Genomic DNA, 20,509 nt, shown 5'->3' with positions numbered 1-20,509 from the left:
CTTTTTGGCCGATGGTCTGTCTTCCGGTTTTAGCTGTAGCATCCACGATAAAAGGTCTTTGAGCGTGGAATCCTTGATTTCGTCCAAGCCAACTGGGTTTCCTTTCAAAATGTTGTCCAGTCTATGCCGTTCAATTCCAAAGGATGTTTTCCCTTTGTTGCAACATAATAAGCCACCATTCCGGCATTCTATTTTCAATAAAAATGGAGTTAATTTATTTGTTACTTGCAAAATACAAGTTCAGTTCGAAAAATCAGAATAATGTTCTCCAATTAAGAATCGTAGCCACAAATTTTTAGAGCAATCTAAATGAGAGACATACAATCGTAAAATCAATAAGGCAATAACAACAATTTATTATCATACATATACATATTTTTATATTTATACAGTACAATTTGTATTTCGCCACTATATGACTGTACAATGAAGGTAAAGAAAAATTATATTTAAAAGTGATAATGATCTCAGTGGCAGTGATTATGATATCCCTACCAAATACAACATTCAAATGCAAAAACAACATTGACCTGTGGTTGGCCTCTATTTCTACTTCAAGAACTTACCATAATGTCAGACTCCTTTTTGTAACGAACTTTATTAATTGTATCATCTGATGCGTCATATGACTCTGGAGCTATCCAATATTTAGCTCCTCTTTGTATGCTCCAATGTGTCGAAGATTCATCAGATAACATATGACTTATACCAAAGTCAGCGATTAAAAAATTTCCTTGTACATCTCGAAGAACGTTCGAGGGTCTTAAATCCCGATGAAGAATAGGACGCTCACCGCTGTGAAGGTGAACTAGACCATTTAAGATCTGAATAAGAACTTTAGGAACGACCTTTTGAAGATCTTGCAAAGAAGAAGATTTCACATAACTCTCTAACGATTCTTCACACAAATCTAATATCAAATACAAATTATCTGTGCCTGGTTCTTCTTCAAGAAACCAATAATTCACAACATAATTTGAACGCTTTGCATTCAACTCATTCAAAATATCTTTTCTCGTTTGCTAACTCCGCGCAGTTATCCTCGAAGCAATCGTTTTACTGCTTTTCCGTAACCATCTGTTCCGAGTCCAAGGTAAACACGAGTTCCATCACTTCCTTTACCAAGCAAAAACTCTTCAGAACAAATAACCTTTACACCATTCACAAGTTTAACTTTTCTTGGATATTTCTGCCCATATTCTTCCATCATTCTGAACTTTTGCTGGTGCATTATTGATTTATCATAACATTTCCATGGTTGAGACAGCAATTCTTCAATCAAAAAGTAAAGTGGACTATTTAGAAAGGAATAAATGAATGTATCAAGAAGCAATTTAATTTTCTAATTATACACACATCAAGAAAATGTGGCTATTAGACAAGATTTGAAATACCTACACCGCTTTGCCCTTTAAGGTGAACTGACTTTTATATTTAGCTACTGAATAATGACATAATAACATGTTTGCCTTGTCTTGAGTTTATTTGTATTAACAGCGTATTTCCCTGCTCCCAAACACACGGATGAGGGATATTTAGTTCAAAGGACGTTGAGGGACGTCAGGATCGTTTCACTTTAAATGCGAAAACATTGAGATTGAAAAATCAAAGATGAAAGCACCTGTCGAGGTGAAAAGAGTTCGGAGAATTAAAGAACCTAATGTTTTTAAGGTTACCTTCTGAAAAGCTTGTGTTTTGACCAGAATTATTGGCTTTTATTGGCTATCAATAATCAAATAATATGTTTTAAAAGGATGTTTTCAACAATATTCTATTTAAGTTCATTTGTGTACATGTAACGTATACATAAAACTGACACGTTGATCATGATGGTTTTCATAATTTACTTTTAGCATCATAGCCAGTTTTCACTTTCTATGCATACTGATCAAATTTCTATGTTTACAAAGTTTAAAATTTTTACATGATTTTGATCCACAACATTTGTATTGTTTTTGAATTAAACGATTTTAGTTGGCTACATATAACGATACCTTTTAAAATTAATATATTGGGTTATAAATTATTGTTTGTGTTTAGCGTTGAAAACCATGGAAATGTTTGGGCAAATGTTTGCTAACACGGTTAATACATCAGAGCAAGATAAAAGGAATACTTGCTGAGTTATTTCACTCTTCATCACATCTCACATTTTTGACCGTTAACAAAAGTATGTGAATAAGGAAGATATAAACGAATCTCAATGGTTACATTGCATTCTTGTTTCTACTTAATATTTCAAAAGGCAATAAAGATTACGTTTGTGTAAATATTTGCATATAAAATTCCATTACTTACTAGGTCCTGATGTAGAAGACGTTATACCAATATCAGCATCACTGTCATTATCATTTAGTAGATATAGCAACGATTCCTTTTCTTCAGAAGCTGAAGCAATGTAAATATGAAACATTTAAGTATGATAATATTACTAAAAAGTATTGCAACAAATGTAAGCTTTTATTTGTTAAACTCCACACAAAAAGAAAGTTTCCTTCTAGCTATTTAACTTTTTAACAGATTTTTGGGAGCTGTAAATGGCTGTTTGTTTCCGACAAAGTGTCATATATTTTGTAAACAAACTTGATCATGCTGATTTCGTTGTGACTGTAAGATGGTCTTACTAGGAAGAATCGGAGCGTATTTTTACCGAATCAAAAAAAGATGTTCAAAAAATTATGTTAACTATAGGTATTTGGCTATGCCCTCGAATGGTACGCAGTACTTTTACTTTTTACTAAAGTCTGTTTTCCCTTTAATACTTTCTACATTTAATGCACATTATTTAGAGTTCTATTCAAGCCTAAAATCAAAGTAATTTAGTCACCAATAATAACAAATGATAATCGGATCGGTAATGCAAATTTTAGATGTTTTAATTGATGATCAGAAAAAGAAATATCCAAAAGGATTTGAGACGTTTGCAAATCATATTAGACATAATGCAATCCTGGTGATATTTTCGTCGTCCTCTTTCCTAAAGATAATCTGGATGAGCGACGCAGGTATTCTAGTTTAAAAATGATAGTTCTCGTTTTCTTTTGAAAGCTTGTCTCAAAGATTTCTTTAAATCTTTTTTGAAAAATCTGCTAGTTCTCATGTAGATAACATGTGAAAACTACATTTTAATTCACATTTTTGTAACTTTTTCATCAATGAAAAACAAAATGTATCAGACAAAATAAAAATGATGGTCCCATAATTTAAACTCTTATGTTTCTTCAACTTTAATTAGCAACATGTAGTTAATGGAATTCACACAAAACATTAATATACAACATACAAATGACACACAAAAGTACATGAGTAAAACAAAATACAATTGACTACTCTACTGACCTTAAACTTTGTTTATAGTAAAAACATCAATACATTTTTCATAAAAATAAATGTATAAAATAAAATGGTAGCATCATGTAACCTTTTACTTTATTCTTTTAATGCAAAAGTTCAATTTTCTCAGTTTTTTGAGTAGCTAAAATATACAGTTAGAAAAAATTGTATCAATATAAACCAACTTCCTTCAACTATACTCAGCTACGCTTCGGAAGATAACATTGACCTCGGTCTGAATAATTCTTGATATCATGCTTAGCCTCATCCATTAATTGCTAATTACGCGCGGAAAATAGCCTCCTTGTTGAAAATAGCCTTAAAGTACATTCATCACAAAAAAATTACAATTGTCGAATAAAATAAAAGTGCCCTCTTGAAAGAAAGTGATTTCATCACTTGTTTACAAGGCCAAACAAGAACAGATTGTAACGAATCAACACTGTACATTGGTATGACGGCCGGATGTTTCGAGCGTCACACCAACCATACTCATCGTCCCAGCAATCGCATATAAACGGAACTGAGCTATTTAAATACGCATGGCTCAAGGAACGAGACAAACCATTTAATATCTCATGTTGTCTGCAGTAAAGTGCGTATACCGTCAAGATTAGCATAAAGCAAATTGTATTGTGTATGTTTGGAAGAAATAATTAACATCATGAAGTCAAACCGAAAGTACGAAACATCCGAGATGTTAGCTAAATGCCTTGATAGGAAGTGCTTTTTGCGCATTTATGAATATTAATATTTGTATGCTTTTTGTTTTGCAACGTTTTCATGCTTCATGCATCACTTTCAAGCAACGTATAAGTACATAACCATATTAAAAACAAATAACGTAAAACGGTGTTTGAAGGTCATGATTGCAATAATTGTGTTAAAGTGATGAAAATTAAGTAAAATATTAAATAAATAAATTAGACCTAGTTACAGAATCAAAAAACATTTTGCAGACATCCAGCATAAACGTACATATCTACACTCAAATCTACTTCAATGAAAATTAATATGACTATTGTTTAAACGATTCTTAATGACAATGAATTTAAACATACGATGGAAGTCAGGCTATACAGGTCATGAATACAATGACATTTGCTTTGTGCGATGTACATTTAAAGATTCGACAGATTCAACATAGATACGTCAATTGCAGTCTAAGAGAACTGTCAGCAATGTATAGTACTATCAAAATGTTATTTAGAAAATAGTATCCACTGACGAGCAATGGATTACATGCGCAACAGGAAACCGACTACACATGCAGTATTTCTACACATGTATGCAACGTGTTTTTTTTTTAATTTTAAGATTGGTGTACTTCATTAAATACATCATAACGGAAAACAAAAAGATAAATGAGATTTCGTAGTTTACGTGAATCATCAAAAATCAGCATCATGTAAACATATATTGAAAAGACTTATCTACCTGTTTTTGGAAGTTCACCCAAACTTCTTTCATCGTCTACTATAAAAAATAACATGAGACATACGTACGTCTGTTTTTTGTATCAAGTATGTTGTTTAAATGTAATTCAAAGTTATACATATTTATACATATATAACTTTGAATTATATATTCAAACAATACTTGATATGATTTACTACCCAGTGTTTCACGCCTATATTGACGATTTTCAGTTAAATTAAAATAATAAAACTATGGCTCTGTTAATCAGTGAACTTATGTACTAATCATCCTGTAGATGATTCACTGAATATTCAAATTTAAATTGAATCAGTGGTTTAACTTAACCTTATAGTAAGAATGCAACAACCAACGTTGCAAACATTTAACCACCCTCTTTAAATCTTTATAAAATCTTAACAGCACAAATCGTCCAATATTAAAAGCACAATCGTCAACCACAACCGTTCTATCACAAATAAATCTAAAGCCTTTTTTTAACCAGGCGGGATTTTCCGCGCGCGACGCTAAATTTGCAACATGATTGGTTGTCATACAATAATGACAAAATCATCTACCAATCATGCGCGTTATTAAGCTCTTAATAACCGAGCTCGAGGTCTTTACGGAGAAATATCGGACCGATGTCTTTTTGTAAAGACCGAACCCGTAGGGCGAGAGAACATCAACACTAACTTGGTTCAATTGATTTATCAACTGAACTTTTAATTCTCCCCGTATCTCCTTCACGAGCCTCAGAGCTTTACTAAGATGGAGACTAAATTAGGATATCTTAATTAAACCAAGTTGAAATATTTATTTAACATTTACACCTTAACGTAGCCAGCCTGCACATTTCCTATGGTTATGTAAATTCTCATGGATAACCATTATTCATCTTTTTATAAATCTATTGTTCTCACAGCTAGTAAACACAAAAACATTTGGATACAAGCGGGAGTAAAAAGTCGAGCTGGCTATGTTACTGCATTTACACCTTACACAATAATACATTGACCTAAATATTATATAAGCAATCATGTAAAGCAAACTCTAAAGTTTATCTCCAACCTTACTTTTGGACATGAAAGTAAAACATGTCAGACCAAGCCTCAAGAACTTGGAGTCATTATTCGAAAACTAATCCTTGCAGGTGAGGAGTGGCGTTGCTATCCCACAAATTTAGTCCTGCTATGTAAATTTTAATGTGTTTACTTACTGTGAAAAAACAGATGGGAAAAGAACAATAATGATCTGAGATTTACATAGCATAAACAAAACTTGTGGTCTGGTTGTATGTACAAAACTATACTTTGATGCAACTGCTCAATCTGACAAGATCGTGCTTTGCTTTGAAAAATTAGACAACCACTCATTCCAACTTCACTTACCAGTTCTTTTCTCGTTTTCATTTAACTGCATGATTCCATCAACGGTGTCTTGGAACTTGATCAGGCAGCTTAACATCCAAATCCCTTTCTATCTCATGAGCTAAACCTCCTTGCTTACACTCTTTCAATGCTAGGAGCAGTGCTCTTACATTGGCATGTTGTCCGTCTCTATCAAACCAAGTGTCCAACACATATCGTGGGGTTACCAGAGAATTTCTCAGCAATGATGTTTTCTTTACCTTGTGGCAAATTCACTGCTTTGTACAGGCTTGAAAAAGTCAATTTGTGCTCAGTTAAGGAATAAAACTTTACTAAAACATTTAGTTACCTAAAGATAAAACATCAACTGAGTTTAAAAACTTTAATTCATTTGAAAATCACCTTCTCCAGTCATTCTCTAATAACTCATTGCCTTTGTTTAAGCGTTCTTCTAACTTTCTTTGAACATGGTCAGGTAGATCTGAACAGGTCGTTTCAAGATTAAACTGGGCTGTGGTCTGCCCAGTCAGATGAGCATTTGTTGACTCCTGATAGAATTGTCTCTCATCAATTAGTTCACCAGAATGAGTAGCTGACAAATCAGTGAGATGAATTTGACTTACAGGATATGTAAAGGGATAAATATTTATATGTAATAACAAGGAGGAATAATTATTACATTTTTTACATACCTTTTATTGACTGCCTCAAATCATGGGCAAGTTGCGGCTGATTTATATCTAAGGTTTTGAAAAAACATTGGAATGCATCAGGCCCTAAACGCGGAAGCACATCACATATAAGCTTTTCCACTTTTTTGTCCAAAGATAGTTCTTGCAACACAGCTCTGATGTTGACACCAGGATTTCTGCTTGTGATCGCCACATTGTTGGATAAACTTTCAACCATTTGAGCGACATTAAGTGATTGCTTAAATGTGGACAAATGGCTCACAAGAATTTGACGATGGACCTCTTTCATTCCAGGCTCTTCAGTTTCTCCTAAGTAAGACAGTGGTAAAATAAATGGTTTAAAACTTTCTGATGTTTCTGTTTATATATAAGAGGATGGTTTTTCATTAAAACTTCTGCAAGTGAAGTCGATATTTGCATTCTTATCATCTAGAGAATTTTACATCTTCAGAATGAATAAATAATAGACAGGCAAACAAGCTCACAGTACGTAATATATAACAGTATAAGAAATAAAAAATGTCGTACTTTGCGTGGCATTTTGAAGTATATGGTTCAGATTAAGTCCGGCTAAATCAGCCAAGTGTTCCCCAACCCATCTTTGAACTTTAAGTGTCGCTCTAATAAAGGATATGAATGCTTCATCTCCTCGCCGATGCAGCAAATTAAGAAGTTCCAAAGTACGAGCTTCAGGGGTGGATTCTGCTCGAATTTTGTCTTCGCAGTTACGATCCAGAACGTCCGTCATTTGTGGCCAAACAGCATCAACCTCAAGATTTCGTTTGATATATTCCCTGTTTTTTCTTAAAAATTCGCGATGCGCCTCAGACATCGCCATTATCACCGAATATCCGAAATACAGGCACTTCGATTTCGTTGTAAACTATTCTAGAGCTTTTCTACACCTAAACATTCCTTGGTAAAGTTACAATTCCCACTTCCCATTCATCGCAATGACAGTGGTAATGACGTGTGAAGGTTTTTCCCCCGCTGGGCCGCTTCCCCAAACTCGTTCAGCGTCTTACCCAGGGTCCTGCTCTCCCCTGTTTTTCAGCAAATTTTCATCTTTATGAAGCAGCTCGATGAAGAAGAAATAACATTATTTGTCTTCTTTTTAACATCAAATTGAACAAGCTATTGATAGTTTGGTCAGTAAAGAAGTAAATGTGTATATTGCGTTGCTGAATTATAGAGAAAATTCCTAGCCAACACTGTATTTTTATAATTTTTTGTTCTTGTACATTTGTACTTTAGGAATACAAATTGACATGAATGACATAATGACTATTTATCAGTAATATTTTTAAGACTAAATTTAGGGTAATTATGTTAAATGGATAGTATTGCTTGGTATTACCCTGGTATTGCCGATTTGCAATCGATTCCGACTAATGATTCTGACAGATGGGATACAATGAACTGGTCATTGTTTGGTGGGTTTCGAAATGGCCTAGTTTTTGTTGAAAAATCATTGGTTTTGTATGAGAATTTTGAAATTTAACTATGCTGTTATGTTGGTTGAGCTAATGTGCATTTTGACGTATACATGCTTCATACAAAGTAATTAATTTCATCCTTATAACCTTTGCTATCTCAGGTGGGATGACTTGACTGTCTGTCAAGCAAAGTCGCACTCTGTTATTTTTTAAGAAACATTTTCTTATAATGGTGAAAAAGCCATGGAGAAAAATCTTGTACGAAGAACAAAATCACCCAGATAATTATGTTGACGAGTCTTTCCTGTATGAACTGAAAAAAAATGGTAAATATTTGAGTGAAATCTAGGAATGGTAAAAGATCGATAATTATGCCTACGATTTGAGTTGGATGCGTATAACAAAGTATATTTTTTAGTATACACGAGAAACTATCATTTCTGGATTGTCTCCAATGAAGCTGGAAGAGTTTCACAACAATTTAGCAGGTTAAAATCAGGCTTTCTTTGACTATCATCCTGTTCGTCAATTCAATTTTTGGGAACTGGTTGTTTGTTTACGACAGTGTCATATATTTTGTAAAATTGATCATACTGACTTCGTCGTGACTGCTGTGTAAGATGGTCTTACTAGAAAAAATCTGAGCGTATTTTACCATATCGAAAGAGGATCTTCAAAAAATTATGTTAACTATAGGTATTTGGTTATGCCTTCGAATGGTACGCAGTACTTTTACTTTTTACTATAGTATGTTTTCCCTTTAATACTTTCTACATTTAATTCACATTATTTACAGTTTTACTCAAGCCTAAAATCAAAATTTCAGCATTAATGTATACGATTTGAAAGCATTTGCTGACTTAAAGCAAAGGATACGCAATATTTATTATTGCATATGTGTTTTTTACAAGTTTGACAACATAATAAGCTCTAAGCTTCTTTTTACCATACGATAAAAATATGCCAAAGTCTCTGAATCACCATGATTCGTAGGTACTCTTCACTATCTTTGGATATCTGACAAATTGTTGATCTCGTCTAAAGATTTTTGACTATTGCTAGTACTATCACACATGCTTGAACCGTTATTATCAGTTGCACAAAGTTAGAAAATGATGCACCAGAAACAAGTGGAGAGATTACGGTTTTTGATAGAATATTTAAGAAAAGTGACACGTACACAGCATTAGTTTGTTGTTTCATAGCTATTTACCGTTAAGATCAGGGTATTCAATAACAGCTTCGCTTTTCTTTCCCCTGCCTTCTTCAAGTTTTACAGGATGTGCACTGTCCAGAAAATGTTTGCAACAGCAATATACAGAATTCAAAACATACATGCATTGAGTACAATAAATGAAGAGGAGAACTAGAGTGAAAATAACAAATATAGTGTCATGGACCCCTAATTTATAGCTTGGCTATCAAAAATGAAAACTCATTTCTGTGTCTTACTTGCAAAATGTTTCTTTAGAACAGGTCTTGTTTTCCAGTCACTCAATCTTATGGTTCTGTGAACTAGAACAGGCAGTTCCTTAAAAAGTTGAAGAAAATACTCTTCATAGTTTCCATGACAGTTGTGGACGAGGGTTATCATGCCAATGCTGGCGAACGTTTCGTAAAAATCTTAGGCAACCTAACCATGTAGAGTCGGATACTTTATTGAAATGTTTAAAGCCTTCATGATCGATACGGTACATCAATCTATTGAAAGATTCAACTGCTCACAAACATCTGAGGTAAGAGAATGTCGAGATGATGTCTTTATTTCTGGTTCATTTCCAACATCACATAGCAAATCAAAATTCACCTCATCGGTTTGTAGATAAGGGTGTTTTAACGCTTCGTTGGCCGATGGTCTGTCTTCCGGTGCGACACGTATGTTGTATGCAACGTAGAAAACATTTCCAAGCTCATCAACTTAGCTCTTACGCTAAGAAATGAATTTTATAAGTGAGAATAGTGAACGTTCTTTTTCGTACAATTGTAAAATTATCATCATGAGGTGAAAAATCGTTGCATTCATTGAGGTTACATAAGTGCAATTGTTTTGTATTTATTTAGCACAAGTAAAATGATGAACTTAGGTACACAAACTTTGTCCAAATTAGTATACCGCAAATACAGCATAACCATAATATGAGTTTCTACGCAGCTGTATACATTTTCATTTTTACTATTGTAAAAACTTTAGGTCAGCCTTGTAACTTTAATTTTGCACTTTATGATATAGGACTGATGATACAGTATGTACTGTCCTGTACAAACATCATCAGCGCTATACATAAATTTCGTCATCGGTGCCTAAAAATCGTAATGCCTATATTATAATTGTTACGTGTAAAGAAATACAAATACTGTACTTTACAACCAATCATTTAGCTTTATACAAGACAGTTTAACTGTGCTCACAAGGGAAAATCTAACTGCAGAAAAATTAATACACATGTATATAACCTCAGGTATCATAACTTTGCATATATACATATATAATAATAGAAAGAAAAGTGCAAAATCTATCAATTAATTATATTTCAGTGGCACAAATGTACATTTACATCATTGCTTCCTACATAGTCATAGTGATTAACTGATTAGCAACCCATGCAAAAACAACCACTAACAGTCATCATTAATCATTATTCAGTATTATTATACCTGCAACCTGCAAAACGTCGTGGCTTCAGTAGTTTTGTTTCAAAACAACTCATAACCGCATTGTAGTAAAATGTCATTATTGGTAATGATGAATAAACTTTGGTAGTGAATCAAACCAGATGAGAATATATCAAAATATATCCAATAAATCGTCAACACAAAACAATTGTTTTCAGCATGCAAGTACAATAAAAATACTATCTACTTTATTACACCGTTCCATTATTTTATTTATAAATAATTCTTATCAACATATATAAGGATATTGCATGACCAGTTTGCAACCGCTTGCGCAAAGAAAATGAGAAATTAAAAATCTAATTCAACTCGAAAAGTTGAAAGTTTAAATTCTGTTGTGTATTGCACGCAACGTGTATAAAATTAGCGTTCTGGTAAGTTTACCGTCTTATTATTTTTATAGATAAACCAGACAATGCCAAAAAACTTCGAAATGAACACGTTTTTCAGAACCTTTGATAAAATACTGTGTACATCCTTATTCGCGGTAACCATCCCCTGATTTGAACAGTTATAAACAAGCACATGATGGGGCAGCAAATACCTATGACTCGGCATCTGAAAGCAGTTACTAGACCCAATTCAAAGAGAAGAACCAAAGGCTGTATTGGTATATTGTGTAGCTCAATCTTGCCCTCAATTTGACTAATAGCTGAGGTGGCTCACTTTAATCTACCATAAAATTTTTGGGCGAGACTAGGTTTTACTGTCAGAACTGCAGCGATTGATGCCTTTTTTAAAAAAAGTACGCAGGGTTGCACGCGGATAGCAGTATTTGATATGAACTGGAGCTCAGGTTTGACAAATAAAGTTTGATATGCAAATATTGAACTTTTGATAGGTGCATATAGGGGTTTTATGTTATTTACCTATCACACAGACTACAGAAAGTTCAAGAACGAAGTAGAAATTGACTTAAGAAGGAAAACAATATCAATACTTTCAAATTTAGTAAAGACCGCAAACGAGCAATTTATGATAAGATCAAATGAGAATTATGGATATCACTTGAATTAACACGATAAGCGACATCATGAAAACGTACGTCCTTCTATGTGTAGTAAAGCTCATAAACTTCTTTGTACCCATTTAATGCATACAACAAAGGTCCATTTTTAACTCTTCAGAGAGTGAAAACATCTTAGTCTGACATTGAACTAGAATTCGTAGCTTGCAAATAGTACGACCAATCGTTTAGGCTATTAGTTAAATTCGTTTGTTTTGTGCAATGTATTGATTTTTGAACAATACTTGCACTTTGTGTATTGTAATGAAGTACAACTAAATCATAAAGGTTTCATGACTTTCTCCATTTTCAATGTTTGTACCAGACTCCCTAAAGCTTCAAAACATAAGGGTGGAGTATATACTATACTCGTCGACTTTAACCCCACCCCCAAATTTAAATCTGTTTCTACGCCTATGTATCAATCCTATGTATATCTATGAAACACCGAACCATTGGCGTTGTGGCTGGGGTACAGTCAGGGGGGAATGCCCCACGAATGATTTAAGGGGAGACACCACTACCAGAAGGCATATGGGGGCCACCAGAACGCATCTTTACAAACTCCTCCAAATTTATTTCAGGAAACAAAATTCAAACAAATAAAACCACTGAACGGCGGGGAAGGATCAGAAAAAATGGCGGACGGATCTATTTCTGCAGAGATTCACCAAAATTGACCAATATTATTTCGCATTGTAATACAATTTGTAATCAGAATGATACAATATTTTGATCTAGTCATATCGAACACTTTAAGGAGTTTTTGCTCAAAATGACAAGGAACATATAATAAACAGGCGCCGTAAAGGATCGATAATTGGGGAGGGGGCTAATATTCATATATTCATATATGCAGGCTTAAGCTCTTTTGAAATCCATTGTTTTCTATGGATTACAACATGAATATATGAATATGAGCCCCCCAATTATCGATCCTCTGCGGTGCCTGAAACTTGTATGCCGAAGGTTCATCTGAATTGTCATAAGCTCTTTTTTGATGACGACATTAACTTAAAACTGAATTATTTTGTGTTGTTCAACACCTAAACTTTGTAAACTATAGCTTTGGAAAATCGTCCAGTGTGCACAAATGCTTCTTAAGCTATTTTTATAGTTATTATGGATATTATTATTATCTCACACAAACAATCTCATGAAGGGATTTTGAATCGAAAATGCTTAAAAATATTGGGCGCAAGGAGACATAAAATATCCTGAGATGACGAGATAACAAGGAAAAGCATAATCAAGGAGTATATGTTGAATGTTAGAAAGTATATCACTACGTATGGAAGATACAATTTATAAGTGCCTTATACATAAATTTGATAGTATAACTTACTTTCATAGTCGTGGTAATATTCCGTTCCTTCACCTTTAGACTCGTAACGTTCTGTCAATTGAAAAGTCACCAAACGTGTGACAGTATTTTAGTCAATGAAATTCGACTCTGAAAAAACCTTAAAGATATATCTATAGTTGGTGCATAAAGACATAAAATCTCTAGACGACAATTATCGAGATAAAAAGATCAATAAAGTCTATGTATGTTCTACGATAAAATGTTGGTAAATATATCAATATTTTTGCATGTATAGCTTACACACAATTTACGAGGGTCTCGCATAAATTTGATTGTATATAACTTACCGTCATCCATGAAGTAACTTTTCATTCGTTGAAGGCAACTCTATAAATTCTGTGTTATCCTAGGTGAATATCAAACTTAAGAAATTCTACAATCGTAAGTACATATTTATCAAATCTTCGTCTTTCTCACTCGTTGAAATGAAAAGATTAAAATAGAATTCTTGCACAGTATATTAATATTCAATCATTAAGGCGTTTAAATTACATATAACATCATAACCTTCAACGCCGTACATCAACAAAGCAACTTTCCGTGATTATTAGCCTTAACATAGATGAAAATTTATAAAAATTAAACATACGCAGGAAGAAAATTTTTAGAAATTGTACTCATCCTTGTTAAACGTTACTTGTATCAATGTTTTAAAACATCCAACTGTATGAAGTTAATCGTCAAAAATCTACGATAATCATTTGATGCACGCTAAATAAGGGTGTTTTTTTTTACAAATTATTGTCGAAACAAAAATATTTATCATAATAGTAGCAAAGTAGCTACATCTTAGGGGAAAGCTTATTATTCACAGATTCTGAAAATTATGATTACCAAACGAAACAACAAAATCACAAAAAACGTGTCACAGCAACAAGGTAGCTATAACAAGGTATAGAAAAGACTACTATCGTCAAGTTTCATCTTTATAAACTTGATTTATAATATATTAAGTGCAATGGTTTACTTTCACCAACTATGATGAAGCTAGCACAATCAGGGACACCTTTAAACTCAGTGAGGCAATGGGGTCTTTGTCAATGTGAACGTAATTGGAAGTTACTTTTTCCGTACGAATCTCTACCAAGAAATTTAAAAGCATAAATCAAAACACAATCCGCTTATTGCAATCACAGCAAATGGAACGTTTTATAGTATAACTGTTTAATGTTTGTGATTAACCATTGATTGCAGTCGACTAGTTTCAAAAAAAACACAGGAGATTCTAAATTTGGACAACCGAATCAAACAAGGCACTACCATGCAACACCTAATGAGAAGAAAAAAACCTTAAGGGTATTGGCATGTAAGATATACAGTATTAGAATTTAGAATAGTCCGTTCATCTAAAATGCAAGAATTCATTGAAAAATGTGATATTACGCGTGTCAATGACACACTTCATTGCATAACTATTTAAGATGCAAATATTTAAAATAACAAGAAAAAGATCTTTGTTCATTCGATACAAGCGATACCGAGAATTTGTATTTTATTTTCCTATTATCATTCTTTCCTGGTAAATGTTCAAAAAATGATATTACGCGTGTCAATGACACAATTGCAACTATTTAAGATGCAAGATTTAAAATAAAAGAAAAAGATCTTTGTTCATTCGATACTAGCGATACCGAGAATTTGTCTATTTTTATTTTCATATTATCATTCTAATCGAATTCTTCCTGGTAAATGTTCAAAATTATTTTTTGTTAACTGTAACTAATAAGAGACTGAAAGATATGTGTTAAAAACAGAAATTGGGGATTTGTACATGGAATTAAAGACTGTTACGCTCAAAAAAACTAAATTGAATTTGTGAAGTCTTTTGTTTTGTATAAAGGTAATAATAAAATGTTAAGAGCTTTTCATTTAGACATTGGAAGTTCGATTTAATCGCCAAGAGACTGACTTTCTATCTTATAGAAAAATCCAATACAAACTATTGGCGATTGAATCAAACGCCTGACGCATGAAATGTTCTTGAAATGGTTATTAGGTTATTGAAAGAATTCACAAATGCAATCTAGAATAGCAACGTGTAGTTTTTATCCAGTAAAAAACATGTCACAACTATGTTGGTAAAAATTCTCTCACCTTTAAAAGTTTCAACAACCTCCACTTCTTCACCGTTTTTGCTTCCGTCTGACAGCACGAATGTCTTCTTCTGCAGCTCGTGACCTTGAGAGAAATAAATATTTCTTTTACAATGTAGCATTTCAAATTCAAAATATTATAGCTGGAAAAACATGCTTTATGGAGATTTCTCTAAGCAGATTTCGTAAATGACTGCATTTCAGTATGCTCACAATCGTAAAGTTGAAATGTGTTTGAAAAAAGTATCCTCTACAAATAAAGAGTTATTATAAATAAACATTAATTCCAATAAATCTTGCGTAAATCTACCAATAGCAAAACACAAATCGTTTATGAATGGACTGTTTCCTAAATTATTCAACTGGAAGTTTCTTTATATCATACTGGATGATGGCTTGGGCAGCAAGAAAAAATCCTTACTTTATCGTTTCTCTCACCATTTTGCTGACCTTGCAACTGCTCATGAAAAAAACTTCTGACATTTTGTGAATTTGACAAAATGCATTAACAAAAATAGGTACGCTTGCGTACGCAAAAAGATTGAAACAAGTGGAGTTGCAGTCACTTTAACACGGGATAAGAATTTTCTAGTATGCATAAATTTAACAGTTCGCAATTGTTATGAGACCATCCGGCAATTGCGATGAAATATGAGTTATGTTTGATCACATTTATCAATGCTTCAAGACCTGAGATTTAAATTCTGTTTAAACAATATTACTATTTTGAAACATTTAATTCATTGATTGACAACTTGTTTTATCATGATACTTTGAACTCCTGATACTAACAACAGAATTGTCATTATTTGTGGGGGGTTGAAAAAAATGTTTGAACTTTTTGTAAATAAGAAATTTGATAAAAAGGCAGTGCAAAACAAGAGAGTGTCATCACAGACATGATGTCTGCCACTCTCTTGTTTTGCATAGCCTAATTTCTCGGACAAATAAAATAACTCACCTTCAATGTTGCAAACAGACCAGTGAGACCTCTCCCAGAAAATTGTACAGCTCAATATTAGTGCAAACTAGATAGACAGTAATGAGTAATTGTAAACAAACATTAAAAATACTCATTGCAGATACATTTTCATTCAGTGACTGTGTCCAAGTTATGAAAAATATGCATGAATTTAGCATAATAATAATGGAATCCAACAATTATATACTTTTTCGGAGCCCATTTGCAGATAGTTGAGGTGTTTTTTGATTGCATAACAAAATAATGTGTTAATGAAAACTATAGTAAGAAATAGCTTTAGGTGAACTTATGTAAGGAATTCTCTTTTCAATAATACAAAAATCAGGTGCACCTTTACATGAAAATACGATCTTTGGCCGACTCTGGCCAGCAAGGGTGCAAATATTTCCAAAGTATTCTTTCACAACAGAGGAATGTTTTCAGAATGGGCCTGAAATTAAATAAGCAAATACTTGATTTAATGATGTTACATATAATTACTGGTAAACAAAATAATAGCACATAATAAATGGTTAAAATTTCTCAACTAAATAAGTCTTCATTTTCCACATATCACAAGTGTTTGATACCTTCATATCAATCACCAACAATTTACACATAAATTCATTCAATTTTCCTTGAGCTTCAAAGAAATAATCAAAAACAAATCCTAAAACACTTCTCCAATGTTTTTCCAGAAATATATCCCACAATTACCCATGACATTATTTTTGTTTAACCTTGGACATTTGTTTACTGGACTATTTAATGTCATGGCATTTTTCATTTGATCTTAGTATAATTGCATTAATCATGTCAGATGATACCACAAATAAAAATAAGCCTTCACTTTGTAGCCCTTGTTCAAGCTTTCATTTAATATCATACAGCAACTTATCTCACTATATCTCATTCAAATTTAATTATAAATTACATACTTGAATAATTACAAGCTAATATACACAAAATTAACAAAAGAGCCTGAATTTTATCTATAACCATTAACCAATACCTGCATAAAACTATTTTCATTTAAGTTCATTTTGTAAATATATATATTTTTGCTAACATTTAATAAAGATGTTTCCATTTGAAAAAAATTCAAAACATTCATCTTACTTGTCCCCAGTTACTTTCTTCAGCCGATAATAAAACTTATTGTTTTTCCATGGCCTGATGTCTTTTGAACAGCCACAAACGTCTGCCCTCCACAGCAATCAAACACAAGTTCCTAAACTGCATAAATGATCGGTGTAAACTAACAAACCAACAAGAGCCTAGAGAGGAAATTTGATCTATAAAAAACATTAACCCATATATATCCATCATATCTAATATCTACTCACATTGAAGCGTTGATGATAAACAAACTGTGAATCATTGTGATATCTACATATACTAAACCTATAATAATACTCATTTTAATGTCACTACCGACTCACCCTGAATGGTTGATGATAAACAAACTGTGAATCATTGTAAAATCCACAGATAATAAAACCTATAAAAATGTATTTCTCCTTTACTTAACAAGCTTAATGGTTATAAAACTATTTTCATGTAAGTTCATTTCGTAAATATTTATTTATATTATTGCCAACATTTAACCAACATTTAAAAGCGATGTTTCCATTTAAAAAAATTAAGATTCATGTAATCATCTTACTTGTCCCCAGACCACTGAAGACTCAACGGCCTTTACCAGCTACCTTACCTAACTTATCTTTAATTATGGTCGTGAAGATTTTCGTCTCAATCCCATGATCCCAATTGATAACAAGTCAATGAATTGTAAGAGTCCCAAACAGTTATAAAATATAACGACAGATGAAATACCATGCACTGGGTACAAGGAGAGATGTTCTGTTTTAGTCGATTTTAATTTTGTTTAGAAAAACGTATTTCGAGATAGGAATGGACCGTGACTTCCTTCAGTTTTTTATGAATATGCTACAGAGTCCCCGGAATCTACAAACTTGTAAAAACCTTAAACATAGACTGCATTCTGGAAAACAACTTTGTTCAAATCCTGAATTTAATAAATAAGTCTCATTCTACTCGCTACGAACGCCCTGCAGTGGGCTAGCTGTTCGAATTTTGAAAGCTGGTCATTTGCATCATACAATATGATTTATACCAAAATGCTGGCAACTTGATTCTGTTGTTGTATGAAATCTTTTTTAACTTATCATTAACAACAAAGTGCATGTCACTTAATTTTATCAGCTGCTTTTCCACCCAACTGAAACTCGCAGTCTGGCACTGTAAAGTATTTACTTTGTTCTAATGTTATAAATAGATTTGACTATGTTCTCGTGGAGTTTTAAGAAAACATATATCAAGGAATAATTTTCTACTTCTTTGCAGCAACCCAGTAAATACCTTTGCATTGACGCAAGAAAAGAGACGATCATAGCTGAGCCATCAAAAACACAATTGGCGACAAAAACTGGTCCACATGATCTACCATTTAATGTTAAACTAAAGCATTCACGAAAAAATATACGACCAAACAAACATATGATTAAAAAAGTGAGCATGTATTTTCATTTACACTACGATACTCTTCAGTATTAAGAATTACAGGTCGATCACGGTTTGTCTCAGAAAACGATAATCAATGATTGATTAATGGTTATCGATTACACATTTAAGTGTAGTGTACAAAGAAAAGTTAAAAACAAACGACAAACCCGATTGCTAATTACAAAATAAAATTTCTGTTTTGTTTTCTTTAGACGACCAACCCCAACAGCCATTGCAAGTTGAAAACAAGACTAGCAATAGAATATGTTCGTAGTCTTCTCCCGGATAAACCACCACAAGATCGTCCCGTATCTCGACAAAATGGTTTAAGAAAAAATGGACCGTTGAAGACTCTCTTTTTCCCGTCAAGATTTCTTTCTGAGCCTAGCGTTGCCAAATGTCTAGGCATCCAAAATGTAAATTCCCAAATTGAGGATTACGCTTTTCTTGAAAAATCTTATCGAGGGCCTTTTTGGAGAGCTAAGTAATTTTTTATTAGCATCTCTATATTGAGATGAGCAGATATTTCTGCAAATGAAATGTCGCAAAGTTTTATCATCATTTTGTTTAGCTTGGATTTTTTGTGCTATTCACTTCTAGATTGCTTCAAGAACTCTTTCGATGGTTTTCAAGTTTGTGAAAACGTCCAAAGTCCGGATGTATCAAGGTGTTCTTCAGCCAGCCAACGGATCTCTCAAAACATCTTGACCGTTGATCTCCGTAGGCAGTCGCTGGCAGAACAATGTGAGACAACTCAACTAGATCATGGTGATGGTGTAAAAGGGGATGATAGAAATGACTTTGTACAAAATCAACGAATCATTTCTGTAAATGAAGAAGCAAATGACAATGTTATCGATATTCATGATTCTAATGCTTCCAAACAGGCAGCTGGTGTTAATGTTTGCACTGGTCAACTTTCTAAAGGTGTAAGGGATTTAGATAGCAAGAAATCATGTAGCACAGATCCTTTAGATAGAATCTACGATGCAGATATTCATAATGTTAATAGCTCACATGATGATAAGGACAATCATCTAAAATCAACTCACTGTAATGTGGAATTATCTTCCAGTGATAGCGTAAAAATAGACGATGATGTTTATAAATATGTAATCATTGAAACGTTATCAGTTTCTTCAATAACGTGCTACTTTTTGACAGAAAATGACTTTAATTTGCTGGAAATTCGTTCTTCACAAAAGAACACTAAATGCAGAGTAACAAACATGTCACTTAGTAATTCAACAGAAGAAAACAAAGATGACTCTTTACTACTCCAAGTTCAAAGAACATATTGAACATGATAGTTTTTCAAACTTAGATATACAAAATACTAACTACTTAGAAATGTTACAAAAAAAGTGCACAATGTAATCGTCAAATTCAAGAAACACCATTTATTCAAGGAAAAAAAATGCCAAGCGTAAATCAGACGAGGACAGTGTCCACGCGAGAGATATTTGGAAAGCTTTGGTGGACGGTGGCTGTGACGTTTCTAGAAAAGAAACCTCAAAATACAAAGTTGAGTCGACAGATTCAAGACAAAAATCTGCACCCTCGAAACGAAACAGTTTTATAAATCATCAAAAGACAAATCATGTTCTTCGAAATAAGTCTGCAAATTACAACAAGGA

The 20,509-nt window shown here is 33.0% G+C and overlaps 2 protein-coding genes and 1 long non-coding RNA gene across 3 annotated transcripts; all 3 read right to left on the bottom strand.

Moving 5' to 3' along the window:
* Window positions 1-1,036: 1,036 nt before the first annotated feature.
* On the bottom strand, window positions 1,037-6,185 carry LOC124439467. The gene is made up of 4 exons (XM_046989693.1): window positions 6,141-6,185; window positions 4,771-4,809; window positions 2,299-2,388; window positions 1,037-1,272 (listed from the first exon to the last, which is right to left on the bottom strand). The coding sequence occupies exons 1-4, from the start codon at window positions 6,169-6,171 to the stop codon at window positions 1,037-1,039; spliced, it is 396 nt and encodes a 131-aa protein (XP_046845649.1). The 5' UTR covers window positions 6,172-6,185.
* An 11-nt stretch (window positions 6,186-6,196) lies between these two features.
* Window positions 6,197-7,859, bottom strand: LOC124438175. Its single transcript, XM_046988192.1, has 4 exons — window positions 7,340-7,859; window positions 6,812-7,120; window positions 6,522-6,711; window positions 6,197-6,408 (listed from the first exon to the last, which is right to left on the bottom strand). Exons 1-4 carry the CDS (start codon window positions 7,647-7,649, stop codon window positions 6,312-6,314), a joined length of 906 nt encoding a protein of 301 aa, XP_046844148.1. The 5' UTR covers window positions 7,650-7,859; the 3' UTR covers window positions 6,197-6,311.
* A 9,725-nt stretch (window positions 7,860-17,584) lies between these two features.
* Window positions 17,585-18,106, bottom strand: LOC124438203. Its single transcript, XR_006946012.1, has 3 exons — window positions 17,789-18,106; window positions 17,693-17,750; window positions 17,585-17,623 (listed from the first exon to the last, which is right to left on the bottom strand). It is a non-coding gene; the product is annotated as an uncharacterized LOC124438203 (long non-coding RNA).
* Between the last annotated feature and the right edge of the window lie 2,403 nt (window positions 18,107-20,509).

This window comes from Xenia sp. Carnegie-2017, unplaced genomic scaffold, assembly GCF_021976095.1.
Source record: "Xenia sp. Carnegie-2017 unplaced genomic scaffold, XeniaSp_v1 HiC_scaffold_19, whole genome shotgun sequence".
Classification (NCBI taxonomy): domain Eukaryota; kingdom Metazoa; phylum Cnidaria; class Anthozoa; order Malacalcyonacea; family Xeniidae; genus Xenia; species Xenia sp. Carnegie-2017.
The sequence above is the reverse complement of the archived record's forward strand: the minus strand, read 5'-3'. Positions and strand labels throughout refer to the sequence as shown.

What these genes read in the sequence shown, in the direction of transcription:
- LOC124439467 (XM_046989693.1), bottom strand. Translation starts at nt 6,171, where the DNA reads ATGCAGTTAAATGAAAACGAGAAAAGAACTG. An exon ending in GGGTGAACTTCCAAAAACAG is followed by an intron (nt 2,389 to 4,770) that starts GTAGATAAGTCT and finishes ACATTGCTTCAG; the next exon opens with CTTCTGAAGAAAAGGAATCG. An exon ending in GTCTTCTACATCAGGACCTA is followed by an intron (nt 1,273 to 2,298) that starts GTAAGTAATGGA and finishes TTTTGATTGAAG; the next exon opens with AATTGCTGTCTCAACCATGG.
- LOC124438175 (XM_046988192.1), bottom strand. Translation starts at nt 7,649, where the DNA reads ATGGCGATGTCTGAGGCGCATCGCGAATTTTTAAGAAAAAACAGGGAA. An exon ending in ACTTCAAAATGCCACGCAAA is followed by an intron (nt 7,121 to 7,339) that starts GTACGACATTTT and finishes TGTCTTACTTAG; the next exon opens with GAGAAACTGAAGAGCCTGGA. An exon ending in TTTGAGGCAGTCAATAAAAG is followed by an intron (nt 6,712 to 6,811) that starts GTATGTAAAAAA and finishes CTGATTTGTCAG; the next exon opens with CTACTCATTCTGGTGAACTA.